The sequence below is a fragment of the Trachurus japonicus genome, chromosome 3 (genome assembly GCF_045865225.1).
Source record: "Trachurus japonicus isolate A0001 chromosome 3, Traja_1.0".
NCBI classification, from domain to species: domain Eukaryota; kingdom Metazoa; phylum Chordata; class Actinopteri; order Carangiformes; family Carangidae; genus Trachurus; species Trachurus japonicus.
The window spans coordinates 7,626,331-7,644,027 of record NC_140909.1 but is presented as its reverse complement, the minus strand read 5'-3'; the positions used below and the strand labels follow the sequence as shown (position 1 = coordinate 7,644,027).

Below are 17,697 nucleotides of genomic sequence, written 5' to 3'. Positions count from 1 at the left end.
AAAACTGGCGTCGGTGGCCTCTGATTTCCATGTGGGATTTCAACTGATGTGAGCAATTTGTGTTTGTTGCTAATTAACAAACTGCAAAACAGCAATTTACATTCAATCACCTTTGTGCCTTTTTGTGTGGGGGAGTTTTGATGAGTGGGATGATTACATGGTTTTTATGTAATGTAGAAATATGCAAAGGTCTGTATTAATAAATTGAGAAAAGGTTCACTGACCCAGCTTTGACTGATGCTCATCAGTCTGTAAAGGCTTTATCTCAGTAACTTTTCATGAACTAAGAAGACAAGCCATATAAGCTTCATTCAAATTGGCTTTAAAAATGTTTATATTTCCTATAGGACAGATATCATCCCTCGACTTTATCTGGTGTTCACCCATTTGATGTGCTTACTAAATAAGGCCCTTTACTTAAGCATTGTAGGTTTTTATACCGTTTTGCCTGTTTGTCTTTTGTGCAAAGAAAAAAAAAGGTCTGAATAAAAAAAAGTTGTTTTCAATAATGTCCAAATCACTTTATTTTTAAATTGTCACTATAAACTGATGTGAAGCCTATTGAGAATGTTTTAAATACAAAAATACGAAGTACGGCTCCATGCTGTGCGGGACAGAGCATGTTGTGATCATTAACAAAGCACACAGAATTAGGAGGAAACAGAAGAGCATGTCACCTCTAACTTCATTCAGTCTCACTGATCTTGTTACACTATTTATAACACACACATCTGGAAACCACAGCTGGAAAAAAGAAAAGAAAAATCTTCTCATCTTTTTCATAAATACAAATTCTTCGTAACATACTGTAGCATAATAATTGTACATAGAGAAAGCTGCAGCTCGTTTTGGAAACAAAAAAGAAAAGAAATTGATGGTCAGTTTTTATATTATCAAATAGCATAATGCACTTGCACTTGTTGCTGTACAAATGTTCAAGTGAAGATTGTTATAGTGTCACTCAAAAACAAATCCATCAATGTAAGTCACATAGACATAAATACAAATGTGATTGATTGTCTCATACAATTACGTCAGTCACCAAACCGATAGCAGTAGAACATGATATAAGTTACTTAAAATAAAAAAACTAAACAAAAAAAAAAAACATGAGAAAAGCCTGATTAATCAAACATACTGTATAGTGTGGAAACTTCTAAGGCTGTTTAAGAAGCCATACAGTTTGTATTTTCCTCTACAGCTGAATACACACCACCACACTGTAGCCACTTGGGTGTAACCACACACACTGAATGAAGTTGCAATGAAAACATTCTGGAGGAAAATCCAGGAGATGGAGCCGTAGAGTCGATGTGGACCCTGAACGCCCCGAACCCTTACAGACACAAAGTGATCTGAAACAACAAAGGAAACACAGACAGCTCCTCTGTGGTGTTGATTCAATAAACCAGAACGATGGAAGAGGCCAAAAAATGTAAAATGTTCTTCCTTCCTTCGTCCGGAAAAAGCAAAATATGATGTGAGGATTTGGATGAAGCCTCCTGTCCGCCTGTGTATGAGCTCTATGACGCCTGCAATGTGGAATGATGCGAGAATTCATCATACATGAAGTGTGTGATAATATACTGTAGATACATAATCCAACTGAATACAAGAGTGAAAGCTTTCACAACAACAACAGTGCTAAATGTACCTTACGTCTACTTTAATTTGACTCTTTTTTTTATTCATTTCCACTTAACTTATAGTTAATCGGTTAATTCCATTTTCTATGATAATCCCATCAGGTCTAACAACTAGGGAAGGCATTAAGAAATACAGCGTTCAGGTTGAGGCACCCTGTGATTTCATTTCTTTCTTTTTTTATACATACATAACTAGTGAATGGAGGAGTGTGTCAATACCTGAGATAGTGTTTAGGCTAAGGGCATTGATCTTGACCAGGTCACCTACTGATGTTTCGATTGTTTCAATGTGAGTCTCACTGTCGTACCGTCACCGTTAGTTACCTAAAGCCTCTGATATGTGCAAATATAACAAGATATGAATTACCTTATAGTCTAGCTCACAGTGTCGACCAAACACAGACCTCAAATTTTTGGAATGCAAGTGAGGATATCATATATATATATACTATATTTGTATAATTAGACATGGAATGAAGTGATATGAATTTGTACTTTGGTCTCTTAATTGTGCCACAACCATTTTACGTGTTGATGTTGCAAGGAATGAATCTTTCTAACTCATATTGAGATATTTTGCTGTTTTGTTCTGTCCTGTCCTGTTACTGTATGGTAGCTGATGGCAATGGTCTTAATATCGGCTAAAGGTCACGTGATAAAAGGCATTAAAAGTTAGTGGAAAACAAACTCTTGTGTTAGCGTGTGTCATCTCCAGATTAAAAACATCCAAAGTCAGCCTCGCTCACAGGTAGAAACATAAAGCTGAGTGGATCCTCCTGGATCCGCGATAGCATGTCATGACCACGGACTTCACAGAGAGCTGCATGTGATAAGTAAACTGTACAAAAGCTGACCTTCTTTCGCTTGACTTCATTCACAGTGAAACACACAAGTCAACACCTTCGTCAGAGCAGGATCTGATGAACAACCGCAGCCTTTTTTGGCTCGTTGCAGAATTATTTCTTCAAACTGTTTTATAAAGATATGTGGGTGAAAAGAGAGAGATGCAGAAATCACTGTCCAATCCCGAGACTCTTTTTTGTGTAACCGCAGCCAGGAGGCCTGATGAACAAACCCACCCAGGTCCAACTGTGGCTGTTAAAAAAAGAAGAAGATGCACTGCAGCTGAGTGTCTGAACAGAAAGCACAGCACAGGGGTGTGACCAGCGTTGAGTCGGAGCTCTGCCCACGACTTTAACTGAATTATCGCACTGAGGGCAGAGCAGTGTTCGTCTCGGTCAGCTGCCGGCAGTGTGGCCGTTCCCCTCAGTCTCTCTGACCCGTCGGCCGGCCGACCGGCGCTCACGCAAGCTCGGGTCGCGCCTCCATCTCTCCACGAGATGCCGTGCGCGCTCGCATGTACTCGCTGGTCTGAGGCGCGCCCTGACACCCGCTGCCGAGACGCCACCTCCGTACGGCGAGGAAGGTGTTGACTCCGTACACGGCGGTCACCAGGAAACCAAAGATCTGCACAGAAGAGGAAGCAGGAAGGAGATTAACGACATTTCAAATGGAATGGGAAATAAAAGAAATCACATGCTTGCATGGACAATTAGTTCCTGGAACATCTCTCTCTCTCTGTAAACTGCATCAGTGTAAGCTTGATTTAAGTTATAGATTTAATCAACATCACATGAAAAGCAGCACAGCACAGATTTATTACTGTGTAGACTGAGAGCGCATGTTTTACAGTGCATGACCCGACATATTGATTACAAATCTGAGCGACTGAAGCGGACAGGAAGCAACAGTGGTCAGATAATTCAGTTTAGTTCAGAATAAAAGCACGAACATCTGCTTATCCACATGCATGCATCATTGATAGGTCACTAAATGACTAACATGAGGAAAGCGGTCTACAGACGTCTGCTGTGTTTGCTTCGCTCTAACTGGAACCAACAGACAAACACAGGCAGGTTGGATCGTCTACTCACCACTGCTGCTATTTCTGCTTCAGTTTTGTGGTTGATGCAGGCCAGCACCAGAGAGGACAGGAAGAAGAAGAAGGTGCTGGCAGCAGTGTTGACCAGGTCCTGCAGGAAGACACAAACAATAGTAGTTCATTATTGTGTTATTCCATTGCATGAATACCCATAAGGGAGAATATTTACTGAGTTTACTGACATGAGTAGGATTCAGTCTGTAAGAAGTTCTCAATGCAGGTTTTGATCATCTTCAGGTTATACACACATACAGTACACATCACAAATCCATGCATCTAATTGTAAGATACAAAAAGCATTGGTTAATCTTTAAATACTGAATTCTTAATTTATAACACATGAATACTCATTAGTCTGTAGTTTATAAACACAGTTAAAAATGTTTTACTCATCCTCGATAAGCACTCACTGTATGTATAATCTACATAGTAATGAGTATGCATGTGTTATAAATGAAGAATTCAGTATTTATTCCTGATTCATTAATGCTTAATAGTTATTATAAAGTGTTACCAAAATGTCTCTTCACAAAACACAACACTCTCTGTTTAATACACTAAAAAAAAGAAAAGAAACAATGCTGTGACAGCTGCCTCCTGCATTTTACATTGTCATTTCCAACCCACAAAAGATGTTTTTCCTCAGAGCAGAGAGGAAAAGCAGATGTTTGTTACCCCAAAAGCACATGACTGAAATTATAAAAGTCATTATAAAAATCTGAAATTCAAGGACAAAGTGAATCCTTTGTTCCACAGTGTACAGTACAGTGGAGACGACACGGGTTCGTCTCTGTGAGAGAGTCCCAGAAGAGCAGGACTTTAAAACTACCAACACCTCATGTTACACACAAACACACGTGTGCACCTTCTACACACACATACATGACTCACTTTTACAGAGTGAGAATGAAAGAGAAACCTTACTTTGATGTGTTTTTTTTTTTTACTCTCCTGTTTCAGCGGCTCAGACAGGCAGTAAAGGGTTAATATCGAAGGTTCCCAGCATGACGGGGGCACGGGCCCTCGTGACTGTAATCATGGCAGACGTGGTCTCTCATATGACACACAAGGCTCATACAAAGGCCATGTCGCCAACGCTGAGACACACACACACACACACACACAGAGAACTCAGCGGGGCATAAACACACTGTGATAATGTGTCGCTGGTGCTGAGGCTTAATCAGTAACACACGGATATAAAACCTGAAGATCACACCACACCACACTGGCATGGGTAATAAGATAGATAGATAGATAGATAGATAGATAGATAGATAGATAGATAGATAGATAGATAGATAGATAGATAGATAGATAGATAGATAGATAGATAGATAGATAGATAGATAGATAGATAGATAGATAGATAGATAGATAGATAGATAGATGATAGATAGATAGATAGATAGATAGATAGATAGATAGATAGATAGATAGATAGATAGATAGATAGATAGATAGATAGATAGATATATAGATAGATAATTTATTATTAATACAGACTCTGGGTCCAGTTAAAAACAGTGTCATAATTATAACCCTCTCCATCACACTCACACACACCTTAACGTACATCTCCTGCATACACTGCAAACAATGCTGGCATCACACACACACACAGTCGTCAATCTCGTCCAACTGGTTAAACAGGGAGTGTGTGTCCTGTTCTCATGTGCCCTCTCTGTCTCTCTCTGTCTCTCTCTGTCTTTCCTTCAAGTCTCTTCAGTCGACTCGTCCCTGTTCCAACCGGGCCGGCGCTCTGTAAAACCTTAAATAACACGAGCTCAGACCGGACCAAACCACTGGCTCTCCGGCTTGTTATTGGCTCCTATCGTTGTTTTACAATCTGCTCTCTCTCTCTCTCTGCTGACTTTAGAGGACTGAACAAAAACAGTAACCTTTAAAAAATATAAAAATAAGTTAAGTTCATTCTTGGAACATTATACATGTGTTTTATGTACGTCTCTCCTCTATGCAGCTCCATGACAACACAGGCCACAGGATCTGGGATGGCACCCAACTGGATCATCAGTCAAACTATACATTGTTTCAAAGCACAAAAGCTCCTGGCTCTATCTGCAGAACTCATTTTAAGAATCTCAAAAATGATGACATTTGATTATTTTCTAACAGGAGCGTATAAGCAAAGTCTCTGCATGTGAACATAGTTCTGTATGATTTAGACTAATATGATTTTTTCTGACTGTAAATTTAAGTTCCCCTAAAGAGGGAGCCTAGAATAGAGTCATTTCTATTTTAGGTTTATATTTCTGAGTTCTGCTTCTTCTGTAATGGCTGTTGGTGGTTTACAAACACACAACACTATGTGTTACTATGTGTCGTGCTACAGTATATTTCTCTTGTGCTCTCTCTGCTATAAATACTCAGGAGGCTTCATCTATGGAAACTCTGCAGGAAGCAGCAGAATCCTAATTATGAATCTGAGCTCTTGACAGTTGCATCACATCACACAGGACCTGAAAGCTTCCTGCAAGAATTTAAAAAAAGAAAAGCAGAAAGTCCTATCTGGCTTCCATCTCTATTCCTGATTCTTTCTGAAAAGACAAATAAAGATAGTAGGCGAGTATTTCATGTCTTTTGCTTCTTGGGTGGCAGATTTCAGCTGTCAAAACCAAGGAAAGCTTTTATTGGATTCCACTTGCAGATAAAGTAAATACAAGATGAGTAAAGTGGTCTCTGGTCTGAACTGATGATAGATTAATGACTATAGCTAATAATAACCGCAGCCCTCAGATGTGATGTGTGTGTCTGTGTGAGAGTGTGGATGGATTCAGCAAAGAGATGTAGGTCGTTTTCTGCAGAATAAAATGGGGTCAGAGAGAGAAGGATGGATTAACATACACATGCATTGAAACCGTGCATACAGGCGACATATTGGAACTGGAGATTCAGGTTGTAAATTCTGTTGAAACCCATCAAAACCCATAATCCTTTGCAGATAATATTATGACATTTGTGAAGTGATATTTACATGCACGGCCCTAAACAGATACTTTGGTGCTGGAATAAGGCTGTAATAGAGATCCAAACAATACGGACCTATTATTTAAATATGAATTATTTATGATCTCCTCCTTCTCCTCATAGGCTGGTCACATGACTGAGAGAAACATCACACCACTTCTCCCTCCAGCATTAACAGTGAGGAAGTATAGTCCTGGTGACTTTTATCTTATCTGTGACTTCTAACAACTTCCACAGACATAAAGTTTAGATATTTCTGTGACATAAACAGACAGATACAAGTATCCTATTCATGCATTAGTCACACTGGTAGGGCACACATACAGTTGCTTTTCTTGTTGAGAGTAACTACATTAAAGGGATAGTTCAACATTTTGGCAAATTGCCATAATCCCTATAGTCTTTGGAGTAGTTCGTTACCTTTAATTGTCGGTGCAAGCTATTTTTAGAATGGCGGAGCAGAGCCGCGAGCTGCTCAGAGCTACGCTACGGAGGCTAATGGGATTTCTTGGTTTCCCTCATCAAACTCATCAAACACAATCCAACAACTCCAAAACGCTCTGGTGGACAAGTTGTGAGCTGCACATTCACCACGCTATGAGATAATAACACAACGTTACCAGACAGAGTTGTTATAGAGGCAAATACAGAGACTGCTTGATGAAAAACTGCCCGCGACAGGAACGCGCATCAGCGGTTTTGCATGAATTTACCTCTAAAACAACTCTGTCTGGTAACGTTCTGTTATTATCTCATAGCGTGGTGAATGTGCAGGTCACAACTTGTCCACCAGAGCGTTTTGGAGTTGTTGGATTGTGTATTTGATGAGTTTGATGAGGGAAACCAAGAAATCCCATTAGCCTCCGTAGCGTAGCACTGAGCAGCTCACGGCTCTGCTCCACCGTTCTAAAAATAGCTTGCACCGACAATTAAAGGTAACAAACCTACTGCTAAGACTATAGGGATTATGGCAATGGGCCAATTTGCCAAGATGATGAACTATCCCTTTAACGTCTCTACCACCCTCCCCCTATTTAGGCTGGGAAGTTTCTGCCAAGTGTGTGTGTGTCCTCAGGGTCGCCCCATTTCTGCCCAGGAACCTCTGAGCATGGCCGACAGTTATTTGGCTGTGAGAATTAGGAAAACAATGCAACGTCTGGTCTGCTTTCATCCGTCTCTCGGTTGGTTCAAAACAAGTCTATTCATGCAAACTGGACCCTGAAGTTCAACCTAATCACTGGAAGTCACCAAATCTTTACAGCGAGGTCCCAAGACCAAGACCGGGGGTGTGGGAGAGGGATTTGGACTTGTTTCTTTTTCTGTGCTGCCAGGGTCGTCATAGTGAATGAATCAGAGGAGACAGAAACGTAGTTGTCCAATCCCAGCCTCCCTCCTCAGACGCTCTTATCACTTTATAAAACAACCCACTCCACAGATGAGCGGTGCCAACGTCCGCCCACAGGTTTTGCGTTGATAATCTGAGGCAGTAAAAGGGTTAACAGCTGGTTAACACTTGGAAATGCTTACTCATGGCGAAATTCCCCGGGGGCCAATTTGACTGGAGCAGCTTTGAACTTGATAGACATAAACAGCGTGGGGTCGAGCCTGCAACCCAGCACCGTGGGCTTGTTACCTTCTACACTTCAGAGGCAGAGACTGTGAAATCTTCCTGCTCTACCAAACACACACAGAAGAAGGTTTTTGAGTCTTTTAATTTTCACATCTTGTGCTTTAACACCACTATTTCCTGCAAAACCCATGAGCCAAACCACCGACAACTACAGTCTAACTTTCTCTGAAGAGCAGCCTCTACTGCACACCATACATGTTCATTACCTTCTACAACTATTAATCACCTGAGTGGAAAAATAATTAACTGGTCAGAGCTCAGCTCACTAGAGAAAAGCCAGCAGGCCTCAGGTGAAAAGTAACAGAACGTCTCGGAGAAGAACCAACAGGAGGATTTTACATCATACATGGTCACAGGTATCTGGTAAAAGTTCCTAGATCAGCACTCTTAAATTGCCTCTGGCCTCTGCGAGACTGTAAAAATCTTTCATTCGGTGTCTTTCTGCCAAAAGTGGAAGCCAAAGACACACCCCTCTCTTCATGTTTGAGGTGGAATACTGTACCATAAAGCAATCTGATAGCCATGGTTGGATTTGGACATCTGGTTTAACATCCACTGCTTTACTACGACGTGTGTTGCTGTAAGCTGTGTGGCCCCTGGAAATACAGTTAAAGACCTTTTTTTTCCTTTTTTTTTCACTCCTCTGTAAAAGATACTTGGCCGCAGCTCAGAACGCGCCAGTGTGTGTATGTAGGCAAATTCTGAAAGGCAACCAGTATCTGCTGGAGAACACCCACTAGCTCATTTGCTTAGAGCTGACAATGCATATCGCTGAAACTGTGCGCTCTCAGTTCCTCGCTCGCTGTAGCCTCACAGTTTTGCCATTATCTTACATAATTAGTTTATACTGGGCGTTACCCTGCTACTAAATAGGACAGGGGTCCATGCAGAGCTCAGTGCACAATACAAAGTTACGTTTGAGAAATAAAGGCCAGAGTCACGAGCACAAACAGGGCGACAACAACACACTTATGTCTGTTAACTATTAACCCAAATAAAAAAAGACACACAAGCGCCACAGCTGCCTGGTGCAGGAAGATTATTTCCCCTCTCATCATGCATGGTGTTTTTACGTCTCCCTGAACGTACCGTGAGGCTCCAGTTGACGTGGGGCACCTTGGTGTGCAGGTTGAGACTGAAGATCAGGAGGAGGACCCCCGTCACCACGAAGGCACTGCAGCTGACGAACTCAAAGAAGTAGACCCCTCCGCAGGGAGAACACATCATGATGGTCTCTATGCAGATGAATCCGATGAGCGACAGGACCTGAAAACGACAGAGTTAACACGAGTTGAGTGGGAGAAGATGAAGGATATATTGACTGCACTGTATTCAGGTATGCCAGGAAAACACTGCAGATGATATAAAAGTTAAAGCGCTCTTATGCATGAAGGGTACTGCAGGTCAAGCCATTTCTGTAACTTTATGTGAGTGTTTGTTAGTGTTGAAATTCCAAACTTTCCAGATGATGAAGTGATTGTCCTATGAATAGACCAGAGGCCATAAGCTCCACTCCTGGCGGTCTGTGCATGATGCCTGCCCTCCAGCCAACATCCATCAACAAACCACAGTATGGGAAGAATTCTGCTATTTAGGTGTTCTTCTGCCATCTAGACCCCGACTAAACCACACACAGATTACCGATTGGCTCGGAGCTGTCCAAAAACCCCGGAGACATAACAGAACCATTGCTTTACTGCTGCGACATATAACCGACCTGAAGCAGCTGAATTCAGAACCAGTTAAGACCAGATCTGCTCGGTCAAACCAGTGCTGGGATCATTTATATTTTGCATTAAACTCTGATGTAGTTCAATGTATAAAAGTAGGTTTGAGTTAAAGGGATAGTTCAACATTTTGGCAAATTGGCCCATTGCCATAATCGCTATAGCCATAGCAGTAGGTTGGTTACCTTTAATTGTCGGTGCAAGCTATTTTTAGAACGGCGGAGCAGAGCCGCGAGCTGCTCAGAGCTACGCTACGGAGGCTCATGGGATTTCTTAGTTTCCCTCATCTAACTCATCAAGTACACAATCCAACAACTCCACAACGCTCTGGTGGACAAGTTGTGACCTGCACATTCACCACGCTATGAGATAATAACAGAACGTTACCAGACAGAGTTGTTTTAAAGGTAAATTCATGCAAAACAGCTGATGCGTTCCCGTCGGGGGCAGTTTTTCATCAAGCAGTCTCTGCATTTGCCTCTAAAACAACTCTGTCTCGTAACATTCTGTTATTATCTCATAGCGTGGTGAATGTGCAGGTCACAACTTGTCCACCAGAGTGTTTTGGAGTTGTTGGATTGTGTACTTGATGAGTTTGATGAAGGAAACCAAGAAATCCCATGAGCCTCCGTAGCGTAGCTCTGAGCAGCTCGTGGCTCTGCTCCGCTGTTCTCAAAATAGCTTGCACCGACAATTAAAGATAACGAACCTACTGCTATGACTATAGGGATTATGGCAATGGGCCAATTTGCCAAAATGTTGAACTATCCCTTTAAGGAGTGATTGTAGGTTAAATTGCACGGCAACAATTTCAGCTTTTCCAAATTGCAAAACAACCAATAGCCCAGTTTCATGAAGTTTTTTCACTCTTTGTGTCAGACTCATTATGTAGCTACTTGTGCAGCGCCTTTGGTCTTTTTCTCTCTACACTTGTTTGATTCCACGGGATTAACAACCTTTCATGCAAACGGCAAGATTTGCTTGAGCCATGTGAACGACGTGAAAGTTTGTCTTTCTCCTTCGTTTGCAAAAGGTCTCCAAAGGTTGCATGACATCTCTGCTGGTGTAATTTCATGCAAAGTAAATCTAATGTATCGTGACCAACTTAGGAGGCCGGCACAACAGACGCAAAGAACAACAAATGGTACGTAATCGCAGCCTGAGTGGGAGAGATTGAGAGAAAAATTTTGTTGACACGATGATTCCTCTCAAGCCACGGGGAATGTGAGAAAAAACAAATAACATACAGAATGTATTCGTTCCGGTTCCTGTCGAGCTCACCGTCTCTTTTACCTAATAATACAGAGGATACAGAAACCAATGAAAGCAGTGAAAAGCTATTTAAAGTTTCCAATAAACTCCAATAATCAATGTTTTTTCTTCATAACCTGATCAGTCCAGTGTGTCCTGCTTTATTAGCAGCTTTTATTCTAACAGCCAGACAGCGAATGCCTCACAGATCCAGAAAGGAAATGATTTGCTCTCCGGTGATACTGATTGTCATCTTAAAGACGAACCTGGGGTTGTTGTCCCCGGCTACAGAGACTGAAGCCTGATTTTGGATGACATCATTCACAGGCAAGCTAACAGCAACATCCACAATGTTAAATCCGTGTCTTGTGATGTCACCATGCGACAAACTCAAGGGAATAGCACAGGTGTTGGTGAGCAGTGAGAGAGGGAAGAACATTAGTGACTGTTTTATGTGTAATTTACAGTCATTCACATGGGAAGAGAGAAGATGAAAACGATCTGAACACAGTGGATGATACAAAACAGAAATGGGACGTGCCAGCTGAGAAAAAACAATGTGACTTCATACTGCAGAGATAATATCAAATGTGTGTGTGTGTTCAGGCTCCATTTATAAAAGATGAATGGGTAATGCTGCAAAATCTGTATCTAATATATGCAAAGTGGTCATAAATCACCAAAGTTCATCTTTGAACAGTGCCAAACTGAAACCAGTGTTGCAGCTCATAGGTGTTGTTGATGATTTATGTTCTTGTTCTGCTTGTTTTCTGGTCCCTGTTTGGGATTTAAGGTATTTTTTCAGATGACTGGTTTAGCAAGAAGTGACTGTTTATCAAAAGACTTTACTTCTCTTTTGCAGTCGTAGAGTTTCTACGACTTGATTCCATCTAAAACTCTGAACCTTGTTTTTATTACAGAGCTCATCTGATTCTAAATTGTCCTGTTCAGAATTTTCTAAATCCTGTCACTGGGATTGTTGGTGAAACCTGGTATGGATTTTCAGCCAATCTGAATTTAAATTGAATGCAGCCCAGCTCAGTCGCCTGTTACTGCAAAAAAACAAACAAATACATATTAGAGCAAACGGTCTCATTTGCAAAACACTCTTCCTACCCCCCCCCCCCCCCCCCTCCCCCTCGCATTTAGCAAACCCTGTTCATCCAGTTTAATGAGCTGGGTGTATTGTTTCTGACAGGGAAGGGTGCAGAAACTCTCCTGTTTATGGAAGAGTCTTTGTCATCACCTCACAGAAAACAGCCAGCCAACACAAGGCAATGTGTTCACACCACAGGCAGCAGTCTCATTACCTGTGGCACATTAAAACAAAGACAGGAGAGAACAAACCCACCGGGCTGACCATCATTACTGCTCAACTTTCATTCCGTGCAGCTGTTGCAGCCTCATTAGAGCGTGGAGCTGGATAACAGTCCATCTGTGTCTGTAATGCAACCGAAAGCGGTTACACCCAAACAGGAATGGAGAGCTGCTTTGGTTGACGGATGATGTCATGTCTCTTGAAGAAAGCATATTGCTTTCCCCCTCAAAGTCCCTGTGCAGCAGGTGTCAGGCGGCCACGCGGGAGCAGGCGGGGGGGGGGGATCACAAAGCACCACACTGGATAATCTGGCAAGTAATGATTTCATGTCAACCTTCAACCCTACGCAACCTGCTCATCCGGCGTGTCTAAGTTCATCAATCGTGTTGCTCTTTTCTCTCCCGTGTGCATGCACATCCTTATCTGTAGGATTATGCACTTTATTAGTTGCCTTTACAGGCCTCTTAGACTCAGATGCACCCTCTTATACACCATCTGTTGTGGACAGAGAATAAATGGAGGGCCTCGCTGCAGAGACAGAGACTATGCAACATTATATTCTGCCCTCCTAGTGGTGTTGATACTTGATGCAGAGTGCAACGTCTGCAGCAGGCCCACAGTCATCCGTGTGATGGAAAATGTAGCCCCGAATGGAAGTTATATTTTACCCCAGAGGACGCGGAAACAACACATGTATGCACAACTCCCCCGTCGGAGCTCGTAGGGGAGACAAACACAGAATAAGTAATGTTTCAACCAGAGGAGAGAGCGCAGCATATGGTGACTCTCACAGAGTAGGAAGTTGCTCGCTGACATTTTGGAGCACCTGGTAACATCATTACACAGCATTAACCCAGAGAGGAACAAAAACACACACACACTACCTTACATTTTAATTACAACTTGTTAGAGTAGTGTTTTAAAAAAAGACTCAAACACCACGAGTTCACACACAAACAAGGAGAGCTGTTGTTTACTAAAAAATGTATAATTCTTGTTAGTTTGACTGATGGACTGTCAGGCTCTACGAGGGATCAGATTCCTGACAGCGAAGACGAGGCCACGAGGTGAATATCAGTTGGACTTTGTTGACCCAGTCACAGAAAAGGAGACAAAGAACAAACCTGCTGCTGGGATGGACACACCTCGATCAGATTACATCCTACTGGGGGTTGTGTCCGATCGGTGCGAGGTCAACAGCAGCAGCAGCAGCAGCCTGTGTAGCCAGTCATCCAAAGGACTGACGAGCCGACTGGCTCTTTAAAAGCCTGGTGGTGCAAATGCATTTTAATACCCTGGTGTGAAACGACTACAAAGGTCTATTAGCACATAGCACCCTGATCTCTGCCGAGCAAAACAAAGCCTTTTCTCAGTAAACAGGGGTCGGTGCAAATGACAGAGTGGTTGGTAAATACTGCTTTGGTGCAAACAAAAGGTCTAAATGTGCAGGTAAACGTCTCCATAAGAAGAACAGACAGACACAGGTGGCAGGCGAGGCGTTTAAGGCCATTAATGCTTTGCATGCAGCTTTTATTTTATAAAGCAGCATTCGGGGTGTTATTTTTCTCATTCTGCACCGATGCTAACGCTAATGCCACATGACTGATTTCTGCGAGGAGACCTGTTAACGCCACATGACCGCTGCCCTTTCAAGCCACGGGACAACTTTCTGCTAACACAGTGTTTTAAGTTAAACAACAGGCACAGAGCCTTCCTTGGCATCATCACTGTTTACAGATTAAGCAGAAACTGTGTCTACATTAGGTGCTTGTGCATGCAGTCAGTTTTTTTTTTTTTTTTTGCACCGTCACCACATCAGCTTTTTAAAAAAAATCAACAAAAGGTCATGTCAATGAGAAGGACAGGGCAGTGAGAATGCAAAGCAAGCCAGTGAAACTATTAAGAGTCTGGCAGCGCGCCTCACAGGCTTCCTCTGATGTCAACCTGCTTGACTTTCACTCGTCCTGCCTTCGTAGGTGAAAGAGATATGACCGCCTCCAACTAAGTCAACATCAGCACTAAACAAACTGAAGTGAATAGAAAGTGTGAATAAAAGATTAGTAAGAGGAGCTAAGATAGTGCTTACACACTTGTGTTTACCTTTCCTATGTGATAACTGGTATATTTACCTGCAACATGTTTGAGAACTTGTGCATGGCTGTTATTTCTGTTTTTACATGTTATATTGTGATATATCAGTGTTACTATTACTATTTTCTGCAGATGTTGCCATCAGTGGTAACTGTTCTGAAACCATTTCAGGTCAAACGTAGACTGTGAATATAAATCTTCTTAGTATCTGCAAGCTCCTAAACTTCTCCCACGCCTATGATGACAGATGTCTTCCTATCCCAACTTCCCACGTCCACAGAGGTAAACATCACAGGTGCGTGCTACAGAACAAGCTGACTGTGCTCTTCTCTCAGGCCAGTGGTGCACTCAGCCACCCACAAGATGCACAGCCTTTTTTTTTTCCAAACACCACTTTTTTTTCAAGAGTGAAAGAAAAAAAACAGCATTGAAGTCAGAACTGTGCAGCCTTATCTTCAAGCAGTTCAGACTTTTAGTCCGCTCGCTCTATCCACAAATGTTGTTGGACTTAATTGCTAGTTTCCTCAATTCCATGTTTTTTCCTGTTGTGGACACACTGCCTCATGTGTATGCAGTATGTGTGTGCAGTGTGCAGGCCTGCGTCTGAGTTTTTTTGGCACCAGAAGAAGAGAAATGGCTGTGGCTTGATAGATATTTCCTCTGCTGGTGAATTGTCAGAGCTCGGGGAGTTGTTGCCTCTTCTCCCAGTTCAGACATCTGGTTTAGGTGTATTGATTTAAAACAACAGCGAAAATGTGACCACTACGCCCTGACAAGGAAATTGTTCTAATACCTAATCAAATACGCAGGTATTACTCTTACCACAGACTCACAGCTGATTAACATATGGGAGTGGAAGAGCAGAAAACAGTCACTGAAAAGTAAAGCAAGATCAAGAAATAAAAGCTCATCACAAACATGTAGAAGCTCACTATGTTGCTCACAACACTAGAATTTACCATTGGAGTGGAGCCAACATGCATCCTTCAAAATAAAAGTCTCCACTGCTAAGTTGAGGCTGAATTAAAGGAGTGTGATCTCATGCAACATGACCCACATAACTTCATGCCATCATGAACTGACAGGGATGCAACCAAACACCTGTATGCTCCATTTCTGTTTCCTATTCCAGGGACATAATGAGTCAATAAAGTGTTAATATGCAGAATATGTTCCTGTAGATTTCTACTTGTTGAGTTGGAGCATTGAATAAGAGAAGTGTTTGCAGCCTGGTTGGTATTATTTTCGTGCATGATGGATGTTAAACACCAATAGTGCGTCACAGTTTGTTTTACGCACTTTTTTTTAAATGATGGTGAACATTTCCAGTAGTGTGTTTGTGTTTGTGTGTGTAGTCATGGCTCAAACTTACCACTTCGACCACCTTCAGGATGCCAAAGTAGGACTTCAGATACTCCAGGTCGCACCTAATCCCCCCCAAAACGTTCCTCGCGTGGACTGGCTCGGTGGTGGGCTGATACGGACTGCTGGCCCCGGAGATCATGGAAGTGTTGGAGGCCTCGCCGTCAAAGCCCTCCGTCTCCTCGGTGGTCCTCATGATGATTTCGGTGGTGGTGGTGGTGCTGCTGGTGGTGGTGGGGGGAGAAGCTGCGGACTCTTCGGCCAGAAATGTTACGACATACAGGCCGAACCCACGCCGACTTACTACCCTTCTACCTCGCGGTGCAGGGTTTATGTGACAGAAAGCACACTTTGTTCCATGCAGGCTGTGGAAGTGGATGGAGAAAACCAACCAGACGGTCCACTTCTTCTCGCCTCCCCGCGGGGGGAAACGGAGCTCGTTGACGTTAATAAGCCCTGTGGAAAATCCGGCTTCGTATCCGTCCAAATGTAAGCGCGCGCGCCCCTTACTGCCTCCTGGTTACAGTGTTGCGTCGCTCTCTTCTTGTCTCGAATAGCCGCACTTACAACTATGTTATGTTAGGCGGGTCACTTGTTCGAGTCCCACAGTGTCACTTTGCCCATGGACGGTTCTGGTTAGTTCAGCAGCAGCACCGGGGGGGAAAAAAGAAAAAAGAAAAAAAAAGACAAATGCCTACCGGGCTGCGTGACTCGTCTCTGCCACCGAAAAACATCCACCCATTGTGGGCCACAGAAGAGCAGAGAGAGGACGACAGTGTTCCCTATTGTAAACTTAATTAGAGCAGTCTCTGGAGCGACCAACAGTGAGGCAGGCTGCCTGAGCTGTGGATGCACGGCAGGGTTTGTCTCCGCCCCTCTGAAAACTGCACATTCTTGTGTAGGCTCTGCGCCCGTTTTAACTGTTCCCAAACAGCAGGCAAAACCAACCCAGCCGGAACCACGCCGACAGACAGGACCGACCGCTGCTGCTGCTGCTGCTGCTCCTGCTGCTCCTGTTGCTGCTGCATGCGTCGGTGTGTGTCTGTGTGTGTTTTATGGCTCTACTTTCTCATACACGAGTAGCCTAAACTCTGTATTTGCAGGCTGCAAGTTGTGTCCAACCAGGCAGGCCTGATGAAATTATTTCCCAATTCTCCAGAGGATTATAGTTGTGGCTGTTGTTCTTTATATGGAGTTTTTCCCCCTGCACGTTTAAAAAAAATAATAAAATGTAGCTGTGTTATCTGTAAAAATGTCTATTATCACTATACAACCATAAAAAATGACTGATTTGCTATTGTGTAATCCCAGCAAGTTCCTCAAACATTAAACTGTGTCAGCCATTGTCTATGAAACATTATAGCTGAGTTACACGCACAGATGCTTTTCTAATCCAATTGTATAATACCAAACCATCTTGGATATTAATATTTATGTCATGTCAAGTAAATTCTCAGAGTTTAGGGAGAGACCTAATTTCCTTTTAGCTGGAATGTTTTTGTTTTATTACACATCTCTTTACTTTACTGCCCTCCTATGGTGTTTAGTGGTATTACAGAGTCGCCTTGTTAATTGATGAGGGCCAGAGACACTGGAATAATCTGACACCTGAATGTTGTGAACGGCCATTATCCACTGAACAAGTAGTGCAGTTGTGTGCCTATGATGCTTGTGAATTATCAGTTTTTCCCAAGAATTTAACCGATGTTTCTGTGTATGTGCAAATATTAAGTTAAAAAGTT

General features: G+C 42.6%; 1 protein-coding gene across 1 annotated transcript; it reads right to left on the bottom strand.

The window, feature by feature from the left end:
• Nucleotides 1-506: 506 nt before the first annotated feature.
• cmtm4 (CKLF-like MARVEL transmembrane domain containing 4) lies at nucleotides 507-16,817 on the bottom strand. The gene is made up of 4 exons (XM_085806217.1): nucleotides 15,966-16,817; nucleotides 9,296-9,472; nucleotides 3,581-3,679; nucleotides 507-3,113 (listed from the first exon to the last, which is right to left on the bottom strand). The coding sequence occupies exons 1-4, from the start codon at nucleotides 16,149-16,151 to the stop codon at nucleotides 2,949-2,951; spliced, it is 627 nt and encodes a 208-aa protein (XP_085662343.1). The 5' UTR covers nucleotides 16,152-16,817; the 3' UTR covers nucleotides 507-2,948.
• Nucleotides 16,818-17,697: the final 880 nt, after the last annotated feature.